At 40.4% G+C, this 25,488-nt stretch overlaps 1 protein-coding gene across 1 annotated transcript in view; it reads left to right on the top strand.

Annotated features, from left to right (window-relative positions):
• Positions 1 to 25,488, top strand: part of LOC127658781 (LIM domain only protein 7-like) — an 84,184-nt gene that overhangs the window by 3,807 nt on the left and 54,889 nt on the right. Inside the window, 3 exon segments of the mRNA XM_052148286.1 lie at positions 12,303 to 12,370; positions 14,213 to 14,240; positions 14,242 to 14,278. Of these exon segments, the coding sequence (XP_052004246.1) occupies positions 12,303 to 12,370; positions 14,213 to 14,240; positions 14,242 to 14,278 (133 nt within the window).

The raw sequence follows: 25,488 nt of genomic DNA, 5'->3' as shown, positions 1-25,488 counted from the left end.
GCAGTCTTCCATTTGGCTTCTTGCTGTTATACCAATGGATTGATGTATGTAATATAAACATTGCTTATTCAACAGTAAGTTCCATTCATCGAATTTTATTGGGCTACTCTTGATTGTGAGATATAGCTTAAGTGTGTCCGTATGTGTCTGTCTGTGTTCTTGTCATTATTTAAAACATTAAAACTTGGCATAAAAAACAGCTGTTATGCAGGATTTTCTCACCAGAAGAAATGTTACTATGAATTGGAAGATCCAAGGCTCTTACAATAAGCAAGTATTTGTTGAGATACATGCCCACAGAGCTCAAAAACTTTATCTTTGGCATGTGGATATAATATACTGAAGTCCTGAGCAATCTAGCAATTAATAAAGAAAAAAAATCAGTTAATACATTAATGCCATAAAACCACCAACACATGCACAACATGCCCAAACACACAAATCCAGAATATCTGCATCAACAGTAAAGGAAGGTTCAGATACATTTTCTCTTACCAATAATGCAGAACCTAATTTTCTATAACAGATTTAATAGTTCCTTACCATTCCAGGGGTGTCCATAAGACTTGGATACTCCTGGGTGATCTCCATTAAAGACATGGATCAATTTTGTCTTATCCACTGTGCTCAGTAGATGGTTGTTCCTTTCATATACTCTTCACCTTGACTGATAGGTTGCTTATTCTTCTTCAGCCACTCCGTAATTGTGTTAATGTCTGCCTCACTCACATCTGAATCTGCATGAATCATAGAGAATCAGAGTGATTAATATCACATCAACGTAAGTCAGGGTTATCAAAGAAGAAGCTGAACTATTCAGAACAAACACAATATGGGATCCAGCAACTTTGTGATTTTTTTTCTCACCTGGCAATAAGTGATGCGATCAATCATGGTAGCTTGGCGCTCATATATGGTCCGTGACCTCTGTCCTAATGTTGATCTGTGGAAGTGCTTTCTGATATTACAGAGTTGTTCCTCCAAAAAGCCTGTGGCAGGATGGCGGAACCGCCATGGTGTATACCATACCCCCTAAAACATCAACTTAATTAAGTTAAAAGGATAGTTTACCCAAAAATGTATGTGTTCTTTAAAATAAATAAATTCCTACGATTTTGGAACGACATAATGGTGAATAAATGATGAAAGTTGTTTGATCTGTAATATATTCAACTAGTTTACTTCTTGGCTATGTTCACACAGTCAGAGTTTGGGATTGACAACCATATTTAATAACAGGTGTGACTAACTGCCCCATTAACACAACAGTTCACACAGTAAAGTTACTGCATGAACAAGTAACCAATGTCAATTCTCTTTTTTTTGTTCTTACAATAGCTGTGAACATCACTTGTGACCAGTGACAGTGACTAATGTAAATATCAAACACAGCTATGTCCTTAATACTGGAAATTCTTATTCATCCTCCTGAGTTCATCAATCAAATCTTAATCACCTGACAGCAACTTTTATATCCAAGTGTATAGCACAGCATTTCAGTTGCACAAAACTGATGGGAGCAGCTCTGGTGGAAGACAATGACTGGACCTAAAACCTTCAGATGACATACATATCTCTCTCTGTGAGTTACCAGAACCCCACATGTACACATGCAACTCACAAAGACATGGGTGTGCAGCGCAGAGTGTCACTCATTGTTTGACGTAATAGACAACTAGTTGTATAGTGCGGCTCCGTTCATACAGCACGGTTTCACCAAACATGCAGATTTGAGTGTTTAAAATGTACAGGTGCCAATGACTCTACATGCCGAAGTGTCCTTGGGCAAGACACTGAACCCCAAATTGCTCCCAATGGCTGGCTAGCACCTTGCATAGCATATTTTATATATATATATATATATATATATATTTTTTTTTTTATTATTTATTTATTTTTTTTTTTTAATGCCTGGTGAAGATCTCTTAATGATTTATCTTTGTAAGCATTACATCTTTGTAAGCACTAGCATTGTTTTCACAGGATTCTTCAGTCTATATGTGGAGAGAAGTCATTTGGTTTTTAGTTTCAGTTACAGTATATATCCTTTACATAACCAATTGAATTCATAAATCAATTAGTTATTGGACGATACAGTATGTGGAGATTACTTACCTAAGATATTCCTTGCAATTGGTATTGATCACCTTATACCAAGAATTGGCATTGTTTAAAATTATAATAACAAGCCTTTATTTTATGAAAATTGTTGCACATAACCTGTGGAAAATTGTGTTTGTCTATATATACACAAGACGTTTCTATTTATAACATGTATTTAATGGAGACGTACTGATGAGGAAAAAAAGTTTAAATATTATATAACTCATTTCATTTTAAATGAAAAAAATACTAATGCAAGGCTATGTAGTACAAGTCATCATCTACATTATATGATTTCACTGCATACAAGTGCTGAGTTTACAGAGACAGCCTAATGAGCTTCATCAGGCTTCATCAGGTAATACGGCATATGAGAATTAATGGCAGTCAAAACCCAAGAGTGCCATTTTTTTACAACAAGTTTCACATCAACATCAAGGCCAATAGTTACAACAGCTTTTATCAATCCAAACTGAGGTACTCCATCCTCTGTGCATCCCAATGAAATTGTCATGCCTGGTCTGTACTCTGTCCCATTAACTACTACCCAATCAGGTACATAAATCTCAGCAAAAGAGGGTAGTCCTTCAAGACCCTTCATAAATTCTCCCTGTTTAGCAGCAAGAAATGAGCCGTATGCTGGTCCAAACTTCCTGTCAGTAAGTGGTATCACAACATCATCTGATTCCTGAATGCCATAGTTTTGCAAATGTTTTTAAAATTACACACTACATGGCTCAATTGTTTTAAGAAATTAGGTCTTGACGCAAATCACATTGTCCAAAATTATTTCAATGGACCAATCTTCCGAATAGCTTTTGGGTAATGGAGGAGAATGTGGTTTTCCTCAGTTAGATATTTCAGGTATACGATATCTGGTGTGATAGAGGGGGAGAAAGTTAACTCCATGCATGACAGAAGAAGCAGCAACAGTTGCCAATGTTTGTTCCCTTCTGGTATCTTGTCCCCAGTGATGTCCACATTTGAGCTGCGGTCTGTCTCATTGCCCCGTTAGGGTTCTCAAGTCCAAGTCCCAATACAGTAGGTTTATTGCAACTATCAGGGAATCCATAAGCAAAACTTGTCAATCTGTAGTTTAGAGTTTCTAAACTCACAAGTCCAATAAGGATGCCAAGACCACATTTACTTCAAAGGGTCCAATTCCCTCAAGAATGTCATGCATGATGTCCGGTATTACATTGTCCACAACACTGTAGAATTTCAACTCATCCACATGACACATTTTCACTTGAGTCCCATTTCTGGATGTTTGTTGGATGACAAAGATGTCCTCTGCGTAATTCTGAGTTTATGCGACATCACTGGGATTCCATAGTCTGAGTCCACATTTGCTCTTTGGGAACCTTACACCAGCGACAGAAGCGGTTAGCACTGAAACTTTTCGAGTAACCAAGGAGTGAATTCAGTCCTAATTTGTCAACGATAACCTGTGCCACACTGATATTAACAGTACCACTAAATTCTGGAGTGTCAATAAAGAGGCCACTTACCTCCAAGTCCGTAATATCGTCAGTGATATGCTGCAGAACAGAATCAATGCCAAATGTTTTAGCACTGTCTGATTTATACTCAGGTACTGGCATTTGTTTAACCATGTCAGATGCAGCGTAATGCCTTTGACAATAGGATACTCCTGGAAAATATGCTCAATGAAACACCCTGTTTTTGTGAAGTACTTAATTTGCTTATATTCAGATTCAATGTCTCTTAATGGCTCTGCAGCCCTCTCAAATTGAGAATGCAAGTTTGTCACTGCTTGCTCATCTTGGTGTCCAAATCGTTGAAACAAGGACATTGTCTTCTCCTGTAGACCTACAACTCTTCTGTAATTAAACATGCAGTTATTTTTTAAACAATAAAGTTGATGGCAGAATAAGTTTGTGAAGATTTAGCTCTCAACTTCGAAAGAAACAAAGCTAAATGGTTAGTTATTTTCTCCCTATCAACGTTATCCAACTCTTCTTCTGTCCCCACATCCTCAGTGTCTGATATGTGGATGGAGCAGTATGCTGATGTGAAAATTCAGAAGAGGTAGATGGTAAGATTTATTTTGTTTGCCTGTCATCCGTTTGCATGCGATCTCTCAACAGATGTCTTTTGAAAGACCACATGTATGAAAATGTTCTACCACAGTTGCTCTCAAATTTTGAGGAATAATTTGAAGAACTGTTAATACCATGAATGGCATTAAGATGTAAGAAATATTCTTTGGGGTTTGGAGCTGATTTTTTACATTTGAAACATGTGAAAGGCATTGTGTGTTTAGTTAAGTTGGCTTGTGAGAGCCAACTTACTGAAATCCTATTTAAACTTATTATTATTCTTCTTCTTGCTGAAAAATTTTACAACTCTAACTCCTCCTAGAGCTTTAACTCCACAAACTCCAAACTCGGCTCAGACACTCAAACTGTTCTGACTCGGTATGCTACATCTTTTCTAACTGATCGGACTTACGGTTTTCCTAAAAATGATGATCAAACTCGGAAAAAACTCCCATTGACTTAACATTGCGGAATGTTCAGAAATTTATATCCCAACTGACATTTTCACACACACAGACAAAAAGGGCCTATCAGCCCTGCATCTCTCCCTCTCTCTCTCCCTCAGAGGATTTATTTATCAAGCAGCCAAAAAGTAATGACCTAAAATCTTCATAGCCACATGCTAAAAACGTGCTAGCATCATGCTAACACATGCTAGCATCACCTAGCGAAGTGCTAAAAAATGCTAAAAACGTGTTAGCATCATGTTAACACATGCTAGCATCGCCTAGCGAAGTGCTAAAACATGCTAAAAACGTGCTAGCATCATGCTAACACATGCTAGCATCGCCTAGCTGAAGTGCTTAAAACATGCTTAAAACGTCGTTAGCATCATGTTAACACATGCTAGCATACGCCTAGCGAAGTGCTAAAACATGCTAAAAACGTGCTAGCATCATGCTAACACATGCTAGCATCGCCTAGCGAAGTGCTAAAAAATGCTAAAAACGTGCTAGCATCATGTTAACACATGCTAGCATCGGCTAGCAAAGTGCTAAAAAATGCTAAAAACGTGTTAGCATCATGTTAACACATGCTAGCATCGCCTAGCGAAGTGCTAAAACATGCTAAAAACGTGTTAGCATCATGCTAACACATGCTAGCATCGCCTAGCGAAGTGCTAAAACATGCTAAAAACGTGCTAGCATCATGCTAACACATGCTAGCATCGCCTAGCGAAGTGCTAAAAAATGCTAAAAACGTGTTAGCATCTATCTGTCTATCTATCTATCTATCTATCTATCTATTTGAGGGTCAATATCTATCTATCTGAGGGTGAATATCTATCTCTCTCTATCTATCTATCTATCTATCTATCTGAGGGTAATTTAAATTATAAACTACTTTAAACTTCAAACTACTTTAAACTATAAACTACTTTAAACTAATTTAAACTAATTTAAACTTCAAACTACTTTAAACTTCTTCAAACTTTCTGGTCCAAACTTTCACAAGCCAACTTAAAGTTTGTCTCGACGAACTTTTTCTAGTTACAGTATGCAATTGCTTGAAATAATTTATCTTCACTCGTTTGCCAATTCTTGGTTTAAGTGCTGTTATGGTGTTTTCGTCAAGAAGTAGAAAGATTTGCTGGTCAATTTCTTCCTCTGGAAAAGAGAAAACAATAATATGAAGAAGAATAAATGACCAACACACACTGCTTTGTTTGACTATACTAGTGAGGACCTCTCATTTCTTCCATTGTATTCATATCAGGCTAATCACACAAAATTAAATCTAACCATCTTACAAAGCTGTGCACATCACTGTATTTAAAGATAAGCATCATTTGACCAATTTATGAGCCATTTTCTAGTAGGTTCCTGCTCACGTCACTGTTCGACAGGTTTCACTGTATTAGTGAGGACATTTTTGAATAGTGAGGACCTTGTGACCTTACCACTAGTATTGCCAAACCAGCAAACAAAACCTCCAACAAGACTCATTTTGATTAATATGCAACTAAGACAGGGATATCTTCTTTCTTGGCTACGTTATCTCTCACCTGCAAATTTGTCAATTAATGTTTCAAGATTCCACATCACATATGAATCACATCCTCTTTAAAAAAATATAGTTCATATAAAGTGAATTAACAACTTGTAATATAGGTTTCCAGCAATGGGCTTCATTAACGAGAGATCACAAAATGAGCAAGGCACCTTCTTGCAATGGTCAAAGAACACCATCAAAATGTTGCTGCTTTTTGGCATTAAAAATTCACAATAAAAGTGATAAATGTCACAACGTGTAAAAAGTCATACCCATCGTGAATTCAGGGGCATAGGATGATCTGAAAAGTGGCTTTTGATTAGGCTATCACCCAATGCCTTGTAGATACTGGCTATTGTGTAATAATATTTTTAATATATTTGTTGAGTCCAATTTGTGTATTATATAATTTAGTGCCTTTCAGATATAACTTTCTTTATAAAAAGTTTCATAAATCCACTTTGAAGTATTTTAATGTTACACTGTAAAAATGACAATATACTTTCCTCAGTTGATGAAAAACTGTGCCGTGGCCGTGACACTGGATATTGAGTCTTACAATTTCTTTGTGCAATGGCCAGATAGATTAAATATTATGTATGATTTAAAAAAAAAAGTGTCGGGACCAGCATAGAAAGTAAGGGGGCATCCCAATTTATAGTTTATAAGAAACAGTTTAAAATAGGCTGGCTTTATAGCAAGAGTTGGTGTCAGTAGCCAAGTGAGCAGCAATTCAGCATACCCAAAATTACTCAGAAGGGGAAATTATTTAATTATTTTATTTACGTTTTATTTAATTTGATTTAAAATCAGCTATTATTGTATGTTGATAAAAAAACAATAAGCTTTCAAATATAATGTAATATTATTTACTTACCTCTGTATCTTCTGTTGGAAGTGGCACTGGTCAACCAATTTTAACCCAACTGGGTGGGTTATTATAGAAACAACCCAATAAACATTGGGAATAACCCAACAGAATGAATGTTTAACCAAGCTATTGGGTAAAATAAATAGCCCAACATTTTTGGAGTGTATATTTGATTTGTTTTTCATCATTTTGGTCACATTTTAGTTTTAAAAATGAACAAATCCACGTATTCCATCAATAAATATAATATTGCATATATTATATATTTTGTTACATGTTTATTGTTTACGTGCATAATTTGTTCTATTTAAGTATTTACATTGATTTGTTGAACATGTGCTAAAAAGCAGTACTGTCTCTCTAAGAAAAGCAGTTCTGTAAAGCATAGAGCATATACAGCTGTTCCCTATCAAAAAGCTACACTTTGATGCTGTGCTGATTTATCGCTTTGGGAACGTCTTTAGGAGTAACCAACTGTGAATATGTGTGCAACACATCAATGAAATTGACTAGAATGTATAGCCTCTGCTGGTGACATCATCAGGATGCACCTGTAGCAGGGCTATAAATAGATGCGTCACAGGTGCATCGTCAGGTCTTTTGTCTTCAGACCACTCTGTGTGTGCTGTGCTTCTCAAGCTGTCAGAACTTTCTTTTCCTCTGTTAAGAGTTAGAATTTGTTAGGCAGTGCGCAGAAAACCTTTTCTCCTTTCCAAGAATGTGTGTGAAGCAAAGCAAGCAGTGTGTGTTCCCGTGTTTACACTATATGGCTGAAACGGACACACCAGTTTTGTTTTGGTGCTGCCCTGCACACTATGGCAGTGTTGCAGGCGTACCAGGCTGACCTGCTGAAGGACTTGAGTGTGGGCAGTACGGTCGACGAAGAGGCTTTCGCCCAGCTTCATCATGCCACAGATCCTTCTCTCTGGGCGACCAAACAGAAGGCTCACACCATTGGCTGGTCTATGGCTGCTTTGGTCAGCACAGAAAGACATTTATGGCTAAACCTTTCGGGCATCAAAGACAGGGACAAAGTGTTCCTCCTCGATGCCCCGGTTTCACCTTCTGGCCTATTTGGTGACGCCATGAACACTGTTCTCACCAGGTTCCAGGAGGCGAAAAGTCATGAGGAAGCCTTTGGACAATTCCTCCCTCATCGCACTCAGGGGGAGGGGCCGCCAGCCACCCAACCCCACCCCGGTCCTTCTAGAAGGGAGGCTCAAAAACAGAGCGTGGCAAAGCGTGTTCCCCCTCATCGCCCTCAGCAGCCCCCAAAGCAAGACCTCAGGATCGTCATCTCTAAGAAGAGAAAGCCCTGACGGTCTTGTGCCCAGCCGCGGGGGTAGCCCCCCTTGGTAGGGGTCGTGTGAAACATCCACCTATACCCCCCCCGATACCTCCACAAAACCGCTCCATTCCCGACACCTCTGGCGTTTCGGGAGTTTGCGGTTTGCAGCAAAATGTTGGGTGTTCCGTTGCTTCCTGCCGTAGCCCAGGATGCAGGACACTCGACATCCCCTCAACAGGAAGTGTCAGAATTGTAAAAGAAATCTCAGAGAACCTGTCAGCATGGAAACTACTGGCAGGTGTTTCTATGAGGGCCCTAAGAACAGTAGAAAAAGGGCTACAGAATTAAATTAGTTCGCAGTCCTCCGCGTTTCAACGGCGTGGTTCCCACTACCGTGAAACCGGAACAAGCATGTCTACTGTGGGAACAACTGCAAATCTCTTTGTCAAAGGGGCCATAGAACATGTTCCCCTTCCAGAGAGAGAGTCCGGTTACTACAGTGATACTTCCTGGTCCCCAAGAAAGATGGAGGGTTGCGTCCAATTTTAGACCTTCGAGGCTTGAATTGCTCAGAGGGCGTTCAAGTTCAAGATGCTAACCGTCAAGACGGTCATGTCTCAAATCCAACAACGCGATTGGTTGGTCACGATCAATCTCATGGACACGCACTTCCATACAGAAAGTCTGCCACAACACAGGAAGTTCCTGAGGTTCGCTTTCGGGGGCGAAGCATGCCAGTATCGGGTTCTTCCATTCGGTCTAGACTTATCACCCTGCACATTCACAAAATGCATGGATACAGCACTGGCTGCTTTGCGACTCCGGGGCATCCACATTCTGAATTACATAGACGACTGGCTGATACTTGCACAGTCACAAGAACTGGCATTTCAGCACAGGGATATTGTCTTAGCTCATCAGGTTTCTCTGGGATTGAGGCTCAACGCCAAGAAAAGCTTCCTCTCTCCCACTCAGAAAATGATCTATCTGGGGATCGTATGGAATTCGATCACAATGCGGGCACAAATGTCTCCCACTCAAATCGAGTCCATTCAGAACACCTGAATCCTGCCTCTTACTGATAGTGCCGTGTTGGCTGAACAGGGTGTGGTTCTCGGAGATAATGTCTCTCCTCGACAGCTCGCCTTGTTGCGATTCTGGACAGGAGGGACCTTCTGTCTCTGACACCAACAGTGCAGCGGCATGGGTATTCTCGTTCCCAAAGTGCTAAATCAGCGCAGCATCAAAGTGTAGCTTTTTGATAGGGAACATCTCGGGTTACTTAACTGTAACCCCTGTTCCCTGATAAAAGCGGAACGAGATGCTGCGCTTCATTGCCGCACTGAGGATGCCCCAGGACTGCTCTTCAGACAAAATACCTGACAATGCACCTGTGAAGCATCTATTTATATAAATTCTAGTCAATTTAATTGACGTGTTGCACACACATTCACAGCTAGTCACTCCTAAAGACGTTCCCAAAGCGCTAAATCAGCGCAGCATCTCGTTCCACTTTTATCAGGGAACAGGGGTTACAGTTAAGTAACCTGAGACATTCAGCCCTGACATCACTTTGTAGGCGAGCCTTTTCCTATGGGTTTTTATTATGGGGTGTTTAAATTTATGAGTAAAATAAGGTCTGTGGTAAAAATTACTTAACGATACATGGATGTTTTTTTTCTACAACATAAATTGCTCAGTCATAACTCAAACTTGAATTTTGAAGCCGCTGTGTGTTTTTTTACAAAAGTATTTATAATTCAGTATAATTACAATAATTCAATACAGCTTCAAAATTCACGTTTGATATGATTGTGTGTAAGTTATGTTGAGAACAAATTACCCTGAACACTATACTCTTTACGTTGAGATAGTGTTACATGGTCACACTGATGTTCATTGTATCCTATGTCTTCAACTCCAAATAGTGGTCATTGTTATTTAGTTAAATCTGATTTAGAACTCAGATTTTTAACAGTAAATAAACTATTTGATTTAGTACTTGCAATTGTAAGCAATATAAATCTTTGATTTTGTTAAATTGTTTGCATACCTATAAGTTCTAAACTCTTAGCTTATGTAGCATCCATTAGTGACTGTATACCTGTCTGTTCTTTTAACCCTAAATCGACCACAGAAATGGTTTGTTGATCATTTTCTCACAATATTCATTCATGTTCAGTGGACCCTGCTTGCAAGGATTAAAGCACTTTAGCACAATTAACAATGTGCAGCATTCTGTGTGTCCAAACAACATAGAATGCCTCATTGCTCCTTCATGAAGGAACAGTATCTTTGTGCAAATGTGCAGATTGGAATTACATCATCGAAACCTTTGGTTTGATACATGAGGATGCATTAAGATAAACAAGCATAAATAATATTTTCTTATAAGCTAGAACATTAAGTTTTGCATGTTTGAATTGAGTACAAATATAGAATTTACTTATTCCATGTAGAAAACCCTTAATCTTTTCTACCACGTTTACTTCAACACAAAATGTTTTTTTTTTAGTAATTATTATTTCTTTAAAATTTTTGAAATGTCTATTTAAGTGATTCATTTTCTTAAGTTCTCAAATTATTCGTTTTTTTGCTGCAGAGATCTGCTTCAAAACAATAAGCCATCATTGGCATTACAGTGACAGGAACAGCAGGGGTCAGGGTTTCATATGCCATTGAACTCTGATGTTTGCTGCACCAAACTGTATAATATGTGATCAACTTCTCTCTTCAAAGTCCATAGTAGAGAGTGTTTGAAATGTTTTCACAAACATGCATCAAGGCGATAAGAAGCTATTTGCCCCTTTATGCCAAACATTATTTGGCAAATATAAAAGTTTTGAAAGGCTTTGATAAGTGTGATAATGAATACAATTTACTGATAGTTTACATGGATGTTAAACTGAAATGTAAGCAGTAATTTTGAGCTTTAAAATTATTTTTGGTCACAAGGTCACACTGTTTGGAATTCCAAAAGTCTTGATCAGAATTCAGAAAGTATCTAGTTTGTAACTTGATCTGGTGAGAGAACCATAGTGCTTGTCCACACATTAGTAATACCAAAATGTTCCTGTTATTTTTGGTCTTCTTTTGTTCAGCAGGCATAGAAAGTGTCCTTTTGAAGCCCTGAGTCGGACATAAAGAGAACAATATAGGAGAGACATTGCAGTTCAGATCTTGCAGTCAATAGTGTTCTCAACCAGTGTCCTTTTACATGTAAGGCTCTCCACGCCCTCTGAATAAATGCCATTCTCCTGAGGGGTTTGACCATGTAAGTAGCTTAAAAGTGTCCTTTTTAAAAAAGAAAAACAGAAATTATATTTTCGATAAATGGTGATACCTCATAACTTGGTTGTTTTTGTGTAACAGATTAGATTTTGTAGGCCTTATATTATTTTTCATGACATTATTGTCTACAGTTGGCTGAAAATTTCCTTGGCAAAATGACATATTCCTGTACCAGTGGCTTATTTTATAACTCATTTAGGTTATTACTTTACATAGTCTCATGGAAGCTAAATAAAAACTATGTTGCCTGTTTTTATGTGGACGTTTAAACTTGTAAATTGAAAACATTTGCCTTCGGTAAAAGGGCTTTAATCCTAGCCATTATATGAGGTGTGGACCAACAGGGCTCGCATTGTAACGGCCTACTCTGAGGGTATAAATGCAACATAAATGCTTCCCTGTGTGTGAGCAACAACAATGGGCTGCCTGCCTTCTGTATCCTGCAGGAGTTGCTTGAGATCATTGAAAAGGCATGAAGCTTGTGTGTAGAACTGTGACATTCCTCCAGATGCTCTCGTTCTCTGTGGTTTGGCCGCTGGGCTCCCATCCTGATTACTGAATAACCCAAGATTCTCCAAAAGAGACTGGTGTTGTGCTAGTCGTTTGGACTTGCAGCTTGGAAGAACAACTTTACTTACTTTCCGTCTCCTCTCACTGGTTTCTGGTGCTTCCTGTGTTTGTCTTGTTCTTGCAGGCAGTTAGTAAGAAGTTTGGAAGCAGTACTTTCCGGATTTCTCTAGAGAATGGAGTTCAGTTGTGTGAGTAAGTAAAGCTGTTTGTACTTCTTATTTTTCTAGATATGGTCTGTTTTTTTTAGAGCATTTTTTAAAATATATTAAGGAAGTATTGCCAGCTCAGTCCCTAATTTCTTACAAGGTAGAAATTGTTCCATGTGTTTTTGCCCTAGCTTTTTGGATTTTTTAGCAAATGTCATTCAGTAATTTAACCTAGGCTTAAATGCTTTGTTATTGTGGGCTGAAACAATATTCAACCCTCCTGAAATTACATGCTAGTCCACACAGGGTTATGTTGGTTAAGCCTGGTTTGGTGCTGGTCTTGCTGGTGGATCAGCAGGCATTACCATGCTGTTCATCAAGAGAACTTGCTGGTCATCCAGCAAAGGCTTTCCGCTGAAGCTGGCTGACAAAGCTGTGCTGTTAGTTAAGAAATCTGGTTGGAACACCATTATACCAAATATTCATGCTGAGTACCAGCATCCAAAACACAATGTGCTGATGACTAGCAATGCAGTGCGTGTGTTGCAGCACCACCATTTGCCTGACACACTGGTGTAATTACCAGTACACTAATTAATTACCAAAGTCCAGTGCAGAATCTCACTGTCTTTCTCTTGTTTTCCCATGCTGCTTACTTGCAGTCAGAGCTGAGCCATTAGCTTTGTTTCCACATGAGCGAGCAAAGGCACACATTACCTGAGGATGCTGTCACTCTGGATCTCCCATTTTAACAAATACTGCTGTGAAAATTCCGCCAGGGCCAAAATGGGAAAGTTTAGCAAAAATTGTGTACAAATAATTAAAGTGTGAACAGATCTCTCTGTATTGTTGTGCAGGATTCAGATTTGTCTTTTACACTATCTTCAAACACTTGATTGATAAACAAGATGGCCAGAACTGTATATTGTTTAGACTTCCTAGAATTCTAGAAATGTTGTATTGTTATTTAAAGTGTGAAATCATGAGCTCTCACATGAGCTCTCACATGAGATGAAGACTCCAGTCATATCAGCGACCTTATAAAGCCATTTTATTCTACATAGAGAGAGTGTACTCAGGGGGGCTGCCATGTCTAGATCACATGACCACTCGAATTCTACTCACTTAATCTGTGCAACTGCCCTGATATTGGACACATTCACTAATGGTTTAAATTAATCATGGCTGACTGAATAGTGAATTTCTACAATGGCATCGGTAACTGAAAACTACTGCATTTGAATGATGCTGCATCCACATCACTAGGTGTCAGTATTAGTCCATGATGACTGCAATAGACCAGCACTACATAAACAAAAAATTACTGCGTGCACCTTTAACACAGAAATGTCTCATGTCGTGTTTCTGAAATGCTTTAATTTGTTTCATAAAACAGCATCTATGTGAAACCACTGATTGTTTGTTTTATTGATTGTGATACCTGCCTAGATCTGGAACAAAGATGGTAGCTATATTATTTCCATTTCAGTAATTAAAGAGTACTAAATGTCAGATCATTGAAATGTTATTGTCTGCCTCTCCCTTTATTACATATAATGAAGTCAGTCAGAAATCAAATTTAGCAAATGTTTTTATTTCACACTCATCAGTCTCACCCATTTTCACATCAGCTTCTCACCTTTGACTTGGCACTTCACTGTTGTCAGTGTGGGTATTTCTCCAAACCAGTCTTTTTCAGGAAACTAGACTTAGATTCAAAGAGGCAATCGTCCGTGTATGTTTCCACAGTAAACAGTTTTTTTCCCTTTATAATGGCATTAGATGACTTTGTAAACTCAAGCCAGATGGCCAAATTAAAGGAAGTCATAAACTGAAAACCAGAGGCACACTATGATAGTTTGTGTTGATTTTTTATTTTTATTTTAAGTTTGATCAACAAGATCAAGCCTGGCATCAATAAGAATACTAAACAGACTATCCACACCTCTTGCTGGCCTGGTAAGCCATTTCTTTTATTTCACTTGGATGTGCATTAATGAACACTTCTGCAGAACTGAGCGGTAGTATTCCACCTTGACTAAGACCATGTGTCTTCTGCAACCTAAACTCTTTAAGTTCAGAAGTTTGAGTGATTTACTAAATGGCTTACCTGTATTTGGGTATTTGGAGTGCGTTGCACAGAGTTGATCATTTGCTTTGTCCTGGTATTCAATAGGAGTTGTAATAAGTGAAACGCTCAACATGTGTCCATCTTTTCATACAAAAAATATTGTGATGCATGCATTATGAGTGATGCATGCACATGCAAGAAGAGAAGGGTTGCTGGAGCATGTGGGTTGTCATAATTTACTCAAAGGAGATGTTTCTGTAGGCACAGGGCTCCAGACTAACAATTGAGTGTGTTGGCACCAGTACCACCAAGCTCTACAGTTGGCACCTCCTTTGGTAGCACCAGTGGGGTGTTGGAGGTCTGTGGCCAATAAAATGAAACAATTTAAAGACAGAAACAAATAATATATTTTTCTAATATTTTCAGAATAACTGCATTTACCAATAATATTGCATATTTTGCCCTAGTGAAATGCTCATTCAAAAGTAAGGCATTGATTTTGAGTTGGTATGCAGATGTAAATGAACAGGTATCAAAAACAGGAAGGTTATCTATATAAAGTCAAATGTAACCAGTTACCACCATAAAGGGCTAAATAAGAAGTGCCCAAACTTTTTCCTAGCAAGGACCAAAACTCAAACTTGATTGATGGTGGTGGGCCAAAAGTAGATGTTGCATTATATCAAACCATAATAGATCAAAATATAAAAGTTGCCCTGGTTGCCCTCCTTACAATATATATACAAATATATACACGGACTCCCAAAAGTTTGGAATAATTGACAGATTATTTAGGATTTTAGTACTTTAATTGTGTTCTATTGTGTACTTGTGTACTTTAATCTGATCATAAAGTATAGTTGGGACATTACTGATGTAAAAAAACAGCACCATCACTATTTGAAGTCATTTTTGATCAAATCTAGATGCCCCATTTCCAGCAGCCATCACTCCAACACTTTATCCTTGCTAAATTGCTAATTTGGTCCTAGAAAATCACTTGCCATTATATCGCACACAGTTGAAATCTGTTTGGTTCTTTAAATGAAACTGAACATTGTCTTTGTGTTTGTTTTTGAGTTGCCACAGTATGCAATAGACTGGCATGTCTTAAGGTCAATATTAAGTCAAAAATGGCAAAAAAATAAACAGCTTTCTCTAGAAACTCAACAGTCAATCATTGTTTTAAGGAATGAAGACTATACAATGCTTGAAATTGCCAAAATACTAAAGACTTCATACAAAAGTGTAAACTACAGCCTTCAAAGACAAAGGACAACTGGCTCTAACAAGGACAGAAAGAGATGTTAAAGGCCAGATGTACAACTAAACAAGAGAATAAGTACATCAGAGACTCTAGTTTGAGAAATAGATGCTCACATGTCCTCAGCTGACAGCTTCATTGAATTCTACCTGCTCAACACCAGATTCATGTACAACAGAAAAGAGAAGACTCAGGGGTACAGGCCTTATGGGAAGAATTGCAAAGAAAAAGCCACTTTTGATACCGAAAAACAAAAAGAAAAGGTTAGAGTGGGCAAAGAAACACAGACATTGGACAACAGATAATTGGAAACGAGTGTTATGGATCTTAACCCCATTGAGCTTTTGTGGGATCAGCTAGACTGTAAGGTGCATGAGAAGTGCCTGACAAGACAGCCACATCAATTGCAAGTGCTACAGGAAGTGTGGGGTGAAATGTCACCTGAGTTTCTGGACAAATTGACAGATAGAATGCCAAGGATCTGCAAAGCTGTCATTATTGCACATGGAGAATTTTTGGGAAGTTCTGAACATTTATTTCAAATTGTAATAGTAATTTTTCATGTTATTATTGTCCTGATTATACACTGTGATTAGTTGATTGCCACTTTGGTGAATAAAAGTATAATTATTTTCCATAAGAGCTGTGTATATATATATATATATATATATATATATATATATATATATATATATATATATATATATATATATATATATATATAAGATCCAAAAGAACATTATAGCCTCAATCCAACTTTTTATGTCTTATGAAATCTATTTTTCCATTAACGAAATACCATTATTGGTATGTTAGCATTGTTGTTCCTTATGCTGCGTAGCTTTGTTAAATAATTTTAATTATTATTTACTCACTCTCATGCCATTTTAACCAGTGAAACTTTCTTTCTTATGTGGAACGTGAAAGGAGATTTCAGTATCTCGGCCCATCTTCAATACAGTGGCATTTGATAGTGACTCACTTTAAGTCTAAAAAGCACCCAAAAATTCACACTTGAACACGCAAGCCAACTTGAGCTAGCTAACGAACCATGAGATTTTCACTGCAAAATGACTTTAATTTTGGTTTGTTTCTCACTATAACCTATTGCTCAGAAGAGTTGCATTATGACACACAAGCCACATCGATTACTTTTAGATTACTTTTATTTATTTTTTTAAGCTTTAAAAAGAGCTGCCATTGTGTTAAGACAGACCAGGATATACATTCGATTTTTGGGTGAACTGTCCTTCTAAACCTAATTTCATTCTTATACAGATGTTTTAAATTTTGTTAAATCAAGGCTCATTAGAGCAATGGTGGATGTCTTTGGTTTTGTGGATAATGTAGCTACTCTGGATTTGGATTGCAAAGTTCTACTCAGGGTTTGGCTTGATATCTGGATCAGTTTTCCATAGATTTGCACTCCATTCTCAATCAAACCCGGAGCCGTAGTTTACCCTTGTGTTTCCCCTGATTGACGATCCTCTTTTTAACAATCTTTCTCTTTCTTAAGAGAAAGCCTACTCTTGTGTGGCATACTGGTTGACCACACTAGAACATTCTGGCTGGGCTTTGCCCTGAGGTTTAGCAGAGACATGACTCGCAGCCCTTCATAAACCCCCTATAATTGAGTTGGATGGATATATTTGAAACAATCTCACCACAATGAATGGAGAATTGGCAGAACAGATTATTTGAATACATTTTTCCACAGACCACCAGGCTTGCTTGCTCTTAAAAGTGTGTATTTAAACGTTTCAATTTTATTATTTTTGCTTTATTATGCCCATAATGTGAAAGTTTTACATTTTAGAATAAATAAATTGGTACAACATTCCCTATTCTCTTTAATTATTTATTGAAAAAGCAATGCCTATGTTTGAAATAAGAACTTGACCTATGTCAATACAATTCATCATAATACTTTGAGAATAGTTGTATAGGCTGTGAATACTTATGTACATGTTATTTTTTTTCTATTTTTATTTTTTTTTAAATCTGCAAAACTTATTTCACGTTGTCATTATGGGGTATTGTTTGTAGAATTTTGAGGAAAATAATGAATTTAATCCATTTTGGAATAAGGTTGTAACATCAAAATGTGGAAAAAGTGATGCACTGTGAATTCTTTCCGGATGCACTGTACATTTAACATGAATAACATTCCACAGATGACATGAAATCATATCACCATTGATGCCTATGCAGAACTTTTATGCCATTTATCCAAACTCCTAAATCATAACTTATCAACCAGCAACATGCAAAAATTTCCTTTTTATTGTTTTACCATCTGACAGGAAGATTGATAGTGTTTTTAGAGGATTTTAACCCAGCATTTATGATACGATGTATGTGAACTTGACTGTAAAGTTAGAGATTTTTTCAGCATCATAATCTCTACATGTTTTGGTCTAAAGAAGGAATTCTAAAATTACTCAGCTGTTCTTGCTAATAATAAAGTGTGTCCCATTATGGGACTGGGCTGACCTAAAGAAGAGGTTCAGCTATAAAAATGTTTACATATACTCTTTAATTACTAACTGTCTTATCCAATCCATGTTTACTCGATTACACTTCTTTGCACTTGACGCATGTGCAGAGCATGTGCACAGCGCGCGTACATGAGCAAGGCTCTGTGCATGCGTCAAGCACAAGGAAGTTTAATGGAGCTTCAAATCGTGATCACACCAAAGAGACCGCAGATGTCAAGATTTTGTGAAAAAGGAGTTACGTTTTGATCTGCTTCCCACCCAAAATTGCGAAAAAGACATGGATAAACCCCGGGCTGCATGAAGGTGCTCCGGGGCTAACTGTTTTGCTAGGCCCCTGCCAGTCATCAGAGTGGGGGTGTGGAGGGGCATTGCGTTATCACTCGATGACCATGCGCTTCACGGACAGGTTTAGTCCTTGCACACCCCAGAGGGGTTACCAGGATATCATGTTTGGGGGGCATTTGGCTTGTTTGGGGGGGCAACATAAACAATTGAAAAAATCGGCGCAAAATTAAGCTATACTACACACAATCTGTTTTAGTGCATATATTTTTCTAAGCCAGAAACCCAGAGATAGGCACAGGGCACCTATTAGACTATAGGGCTATCACATAAAAGTTAGATAAACCAGGTCAACATTAATAATATGATGATGATATTATTATTATTTATTATTATTATTATTGACAGATTCATATATCAGATCACGTTGATTGCCTGGTGATGAGTGACAGGTGTTTGCTTGTGAGAAGATGTGCTACACGAGTAGGCAACCGAGACGAGAGAGTTTTTTAAACGAATCTGAAGTCACGTTTGTATAGACAAGAGGTAATGGCTCTGACGTGCGCAGTGCCGGAGGCATGTTTCTGAAAACCACTGTTTTTTATCAGCGCTTTTTTCCAATTGTTGTAGCCTACTTTTGTGAATGCATCATCTCTTTCCGAATTGGAGGCACTAAATTTACGGCAGGGAAAGCAAAAGCTGGCATCACGTAAGACAGAATATTCGAGCCATGGTCGAGACTGATACCAGCCTGCATTGAAACACCTGAGAGCCTGTCCAAATAGGCGCTTAGGATAGCTACTTAGCTTGGGCTGGGATGGGCTATACAAATCTAAGTCAGGGGGAACAGACACACTAGAGCTGGAGGAGGATTGTCTGTTTTGGGGAGGGCAGAATGTTGCTGGCTCCGACACAGATGCAGAGCTGGAGGATGGTGCATGTGGATTTTGTGGAGGACATGCGTTTGGAGGATTTGCCGTTGTGGATGCAACAAGGCTCTGCTCAGTGTTGGGAGCAGAGGTACTGGGCTTGTCAGAGGCAGCATGTTCACTGTTACTAGCAGGTGTGCTGAGCTCGACAGAGGCAGCTTGCATGGAGGGTGAATGACAAGGTGCCTGTTTTTTAATGAGCCACTTATGCATTTTTTTATGTTTAATAAAAACTGGTCTAATTATTACATCCAAAAGTCTACTTCATTGACTTCAGTGCCAACTTCATTGACTAGAGACTAGCAATTTAAGTGACTAGCAGGTAGCTAAGCAGCCTGAGCTAGGGTATGTTACCCAACAAATGAATAGCCTGCAAAAATGACAAAAAAAAACAAACAAAACTTAACTGTTCAAATACAAAACTTTCATGAAAAGCTTATAAGTACACACTAGCATTAAATGAGAAAATAACAAAGTTGTGAGCAGTGAGCCTTGTAACACGAGCTGCCAACAGATTCAAAATATATATCGTCTGTGTGCATAGTGACTGTCTGACTGTGACTACTGCGCACTCTGGTTGTTAAGGTGATCCGGCAGCAGACTGACACACACCCAATAACGGCCAATAGAAAAGAAATAGGCTACATTTTTTTTAATGAACGTTCTAGTTAGGACTGTTTGTTTTTTATTTAAGGGGCTACTGGAGGAGTTTTGAGATCTATAGTCAAAATAGACTTAGATAAATGTATTTAATTAAATACTACTGTTTTTCACAGTCTGATTTTTACTTTAAGACCGGGGTAAAGCAAGGAAAACTAAAATTTACCTCAACAAGGCGGGATAATGAACGACTCTAGTCTCATTCGTGGAGGTGGAAAAACAAGTTCTTTGTGAAATGCAAGATTTATTGTATTAAAATTTAAATGCAAAAGAAAAGGTATGAGTCTGCTGTTTTTGTCAATTTTAAGTTTTAATTTAAAATGATTGTGATTTTAATATAAATACATGGTTAAATATTTTTCCACTTAATTGCTCGAGCAAATTAATATATACATCTGTATAGAATAATGCATTGAATACGTTGATTAAATTGGGTTTTAACGTGAATACGTCTATTAAAGAGTGTATGTGTACAAAGAGAATCGTAATGCTGACAAAACTTTTTTTTTTTAAATAAAAGTTGCTGATAACTTCTGGATCTGAAATAAAAAAAATAGTGAGTATGCCTATGTGTTTCTGGTACAGTACAGCCGCGGATCAGTTAGTCTACAAAGTAACGCAGCATATGTGAAAGCATCTCTACTCAGCAGTCATTGAGTCTGTCCTCTGCACTTCAATAACTGTCTGGTTTGGTGCAGCTACGAAATCAGACATCAGAAGACTACAAAGGACAGTTCGGTCTGCTGAGAGGATTATTGGTTGCCCCTGCCCCCCCCCCCCCTTCAAGAACTGTACACTTCCAGAGTGAGGAAAAAGGCTGGTAAAATCACTCTGGACACCACTCACCCAGCCCACTACCTTTTTGAACTGTTGCCTTCTGGCCGGCACTTCAGAGCTCTGAACACCAGAACCGTCAGGCACAGGAACAGTTTTTTTCCCTCAGGCCATCCATCTAATGAACAATTAAATTGCCCCATTGAGCAATAATGATGTGCAATACACAGTTTAATTTTAATTTATATTATCCAACATATCCACTTCTGCCATTACTTACATTGCTCTGTACATAATATACAGGTTTTTGTTCTTTATATAACAGATTGTATTAGATTTTGCACTACGTGTGTATGTGGGTATGTATGAAGGTGAGTGTATGTACGTATATGTATAATTATTTATTTTGTGTTCTTTTTGTTTTTAATTACCTATGTCTTGCTGCTGTTTTTGGTATTGTTTGTATTGTTGTAGACTGGAAGCTCCTGTCACCAAGACAAATTCCTTGTATGTGTAAGCATACTTGGCAATAAAGCATACAGTGCACTGCACACTGCTTTCTCATCGCCACACATTCTATCAGCTGCAGTTCTGGCGCCTCGGTCAGTCCCCGAAAACTCGACGTACATTCACATCATGTGTTAATGCAGCGGTAGAGTTACACTCACAGGACACTGCACTTATTCGCAATCACAAAAGTTCATTGTTTGCTCGTGCTTTAAAGCTCTGCCAGGTAAACATTTCATTGGCGTTCTGTTCTGACATAATCCACTTTTTCTGAGCGCGTACGCCGAGCTCGCGCGCACTGTGAAACAGCGCCAAAACTGGATTTTTGTTGTGTCAGACCTCACTCATCTGCTAGCGATGGAAAAATATGCACAAAACAATCCACTTTTAAATTGTAATTTATCATCAGATGGACAGATTATTTCTCAGATTCTCAGGGGAGGCAGAGCTTATCCTAGGGGAGGCACTGCCTCCCCCAGCCTCCCCCTAGACACGCCCCTGGCACACCCTCTCTGTGTTTACATCAGTTTCCCTTGCTGAATGCGTTTACATACTGTAACATTGTTCAATAGAAAGGAGGAGGTTAGAACCAGCTTGGCAATATAAATAATAGTTTTAATGACAAACACACATGATTGACATGTCCGTAAACGATCTCTCTCTCTCCCGCACTATCGTCCGCAGTCAGCCTTTATCCCTCTTGAAGGCTTGATTAGCCTTATAAGGGACCGGATGTGTATAATCACAACCCAGCCCCGTCCTCCGCCCTGCCATACATACGCACTCTCCCGAGAATGTTGATGGGGGAAAATGCCTATAACAGTTTAGCTTAAGAGCCTGTTTGTTTCCAGTCAGTAAATCTTAGCAATGTTACATTGTCACCTGTTCTAAGACATTCAGCAGCAATTTGCAAGAAAGCAAGTGACCTTTGCTTAAAGGGACATTTTAATTTCTTGGATATTTCACATACATGTATGTTAAAGTTTGAGGACACTGATCAAGCACTGTTTGAGTGCTTGGTTGAGGAATGAGCCAACATGAGACATTTTTGCATGAATTTAATTCAGTTCAATTCTCTGTACTCCCATGTTCACTGGATTTCAGATATCAGTTTGTGTTTTCCATTAGAGACTCATTTGCAGTGGCAGGCCGTGCATTTGAAGTCTAGGCCTTCAGTGTGATTGATGCCATTAAGAAACCTCTAGGTTACTAGTGTAACCCCCGTTCTCTGATGGAGGGAACGAGATGTTGTGTCAAGGAGCTTCTTTCGTAAGCCTCGGATACCTCTGAATATGAAAAAGGCCAATGCCAAATTGGCAAACAAAATTAGCATCTCCCGCCCCTGGACATGCTGGTATAAAAGGCGGGGATCATGCATCTGTTCAGTCAGGTTCTGCACTGAGGAGCCGAGAATAAGGTTCAACCATTACAGTGGCTTGGTACAGTGTTGTGGCAAGGGGGACACAACGTCACGTTCCCCTTCTGTCCCCCACAGGGGGGTCTGCCCAAAGGGAGACGCAGCTCCGCCTGACCATAGGCACCGTACTGCGGAAAATGCATCACAAGGGGATTAATCCGTGATGGCCAAACCCCGTGGAGCACCTATTCCAGTACAGAGTATTTAGTACTGTAGTGGGTCTGGTCGGGAATTGCCGAGCCAGAGGGCTGGGGAGGAAAGACATCCAGGGAGCGCAAGTTTACTGGACTCCCCTGGGAGAAAGTGCACACGTGATCACCTCAGTTGAGGGGAAAGGCGCTGCGCAAGCGGTACACCCAGTCAATCGTCCAGTGTTACCAAGATGTACATGCTCGGGCCTGACAAAACACGAGATGAAACCGACTCAACCCGGAGATTGTAGAATCTCGCAAAAGCATTGGGTATCGCCCAGCCTGCTTGTTGGCCAGTGCCACGAGGATGCCGCACTTCTTGTAGAGAGTGATTGAACCCGCTAGGGGGTGGGCACAGACTGGATCTTATAGGTCAATGCGATGCTTTTGACTACCCAGTTGGTAAGCCTCTGATTGGAGACAGCGTTCCCTTTCCGCTGTCCGCCAAAGCAAGCAAAGAGCTTCTCAGAGTCTAAAGCTCTGTGTGCGGTCCAAATAGGTGTGCAAAGCATGTACCGGACACAGCAACGGCAAGGCTGGGTCTGCATTCTCCCGGGACAGCGCTTGCAGGTTCACTACCTGGTCCCTGAAAGGAGTCATAGGAACCTTGGGCACATAGCCAAGTCAAGGTCTTAGGATGACATGAGTATTTGCCGGACCAAACTCCCGGCAAGTGTCGCTGACAGAGAACGCTTGCAGGTCTCCAACCCTCTTGATGGAAGCAAGCGCAATCAGGAGGGCCGTCTTCTGGGAGGGGCACTTAGCTCGACTGATTTTAGAGGCTCGAAGGGGGTTCTCTTGAGGCCCGCAAGGACCACGGAGAGATCCCATGAGGGGAACAGGCATGGCCTGGGAGGATTCAACCTCTGGGCGCCTCTTAGAAACCTGATAATCAGATCGTGCTTTCCTGGGGACTTACTGTCCACCGCGTCATGGTGGGCCGTTATAGCAGGGGACAGACGCCCTCCAGCTTTCCCTGTAGGAATGAAAGCACTGACCCGACTGCGCACCTCTGCGGGTCTTCAGATCGGGAAGGGCGTAAAGCAGCCTGGTGGAGGGAGCTCTGGCTTGGTTGATGGTGTCTACGACAACTGGGGTAGACCACTCAGATCTTCCGCATCCCATCCAAGGGCCAGACGTGGAGGTTCCAGAGGTCTGGGCGCAGATGCCAGAGGTTGCCCCATCCCTGAGAATGAAGTTCTTTACTCAGGGGGATCTGCCAGGGAGGTGCTGTCGCGTGGAGCATGAGATCCGAGAACCAAGTCCAGGTGGGCCAGTAAGGGGCCACTAGAGTGACTTCTTCCCCATCCTCCCTGACCTTGCACAGCAGCTGTGCAAGTAGGCTCACTGGGGGAAATGCGTAGTTGCGTGGCCCCCAGGGCCAGCTGTGTGCCAAGGGGACTTGCCTCCGATCTGAGGGAGTACCAGTGTGGGCAATGAGATTTCTCTTGGGAAGCGAACAAGTCTACCTGTGCTTCGCTATAATGGTCCCAGATCAGCTGAACCACCTGGGGATGGAGCCTCCAATCTCCAGAGATCTTTGCAGGGGTTGAACAACTGATGCGTGCTGTGGCGCCATGCCCATCTCGCGACTCGAGTCTGAAGCCAGTGCTGGAGGGGTCTCATATGCATCAACCCTAGCGGCGCAACCGCGGCTGAGGATGCCATATGCCTCAGGAGCCTCTGGAACTGTTTTAGAGGGACCGCAGTACCTCTTTTGAACGACGAGAGGCAATACAGCACCCACTGGGCCCGAAGGGGGTGCGGCAGATAAAAAAAAAGGAAACCAAGGATTCTCCTCCTGGCCCTCCACTGGGGGAAGGAGTGGTCTGGCTACCAGCTCCTGCGCGAACATCTCGTCCCCTGGATGGTCCGTCTCGGGTACCCTTGGGAGCCTTTCCGGGTATTTGAAGAGGTTTGTGAGATGGTGGGCATCCACTTCCTGTGGGTAGCTATCAGATGGGGCTCGGCTGGGTGTAGTCCGGTGCTGAAGTAAGATGTGTTGGATGGCCTCCGTCTGCTTTTTCACAGCTGTAAACTGCTGGACAAGATCTTCAGCGGTGTCACCGAATAGACAGAGCTGAGAGATGGGGGCGTTGTGAAAGCGGGCTTTGTCAGTTTCCCACATCTCGACCAAGTTCAGCCATTGATGACATTCCTGGACCACAAGGGTGGCCATCGCCTGTCCGAGTGCACGTGCTATGACCTTTGTAGCCCGTGGGGCGAGGTCGGTCGCTGAGTGCAGTTCCTGCAGCATATCAGGATCAGGACTACCCAAGAGCAGTGCCTTGGCCTGGTTGGTTTGCAGGAGGGCCATGGCATGCAGAGCGTAAGCGGCCTGTCCGGTGGCGCTGTAGGCTTTGGATGCCAGGTACAACGTCGTCCTACAGGCCTCGGAGGGGAGTACAGGGCGATCCCGCCAGGTGGCCGTGTTTTGCGGGCGCAGGTGCACCGCAACCGCTTTGTCCACTTGGGGGACCTCCATGTACCCATGGGCTGCCCCACCGTCGAGGGTAGTGAGAGCGGACGAGCGAGGAGGTCTGTTTCGGGCAGTAAAAGGTGCCCTCCAAG

Source organism: Xyrauchen texanus, chromosome 18, assembly GCF_025860055.1.
Source record: "Xyrauchen texanus isolate HMW12.3.18 chromosome 18, RBS_HiC_50CHRs, whole genome shotgun sequence".
NCBI lineage: Eukaryota > Metazoa > Chordata > Actinopteri > Cypriniformes > Catostomidae > Xyrauchen > Xyrauchen texanus.
This window is presented reverse-complemented; position numbering and strand designations above follow the sequence as displayed.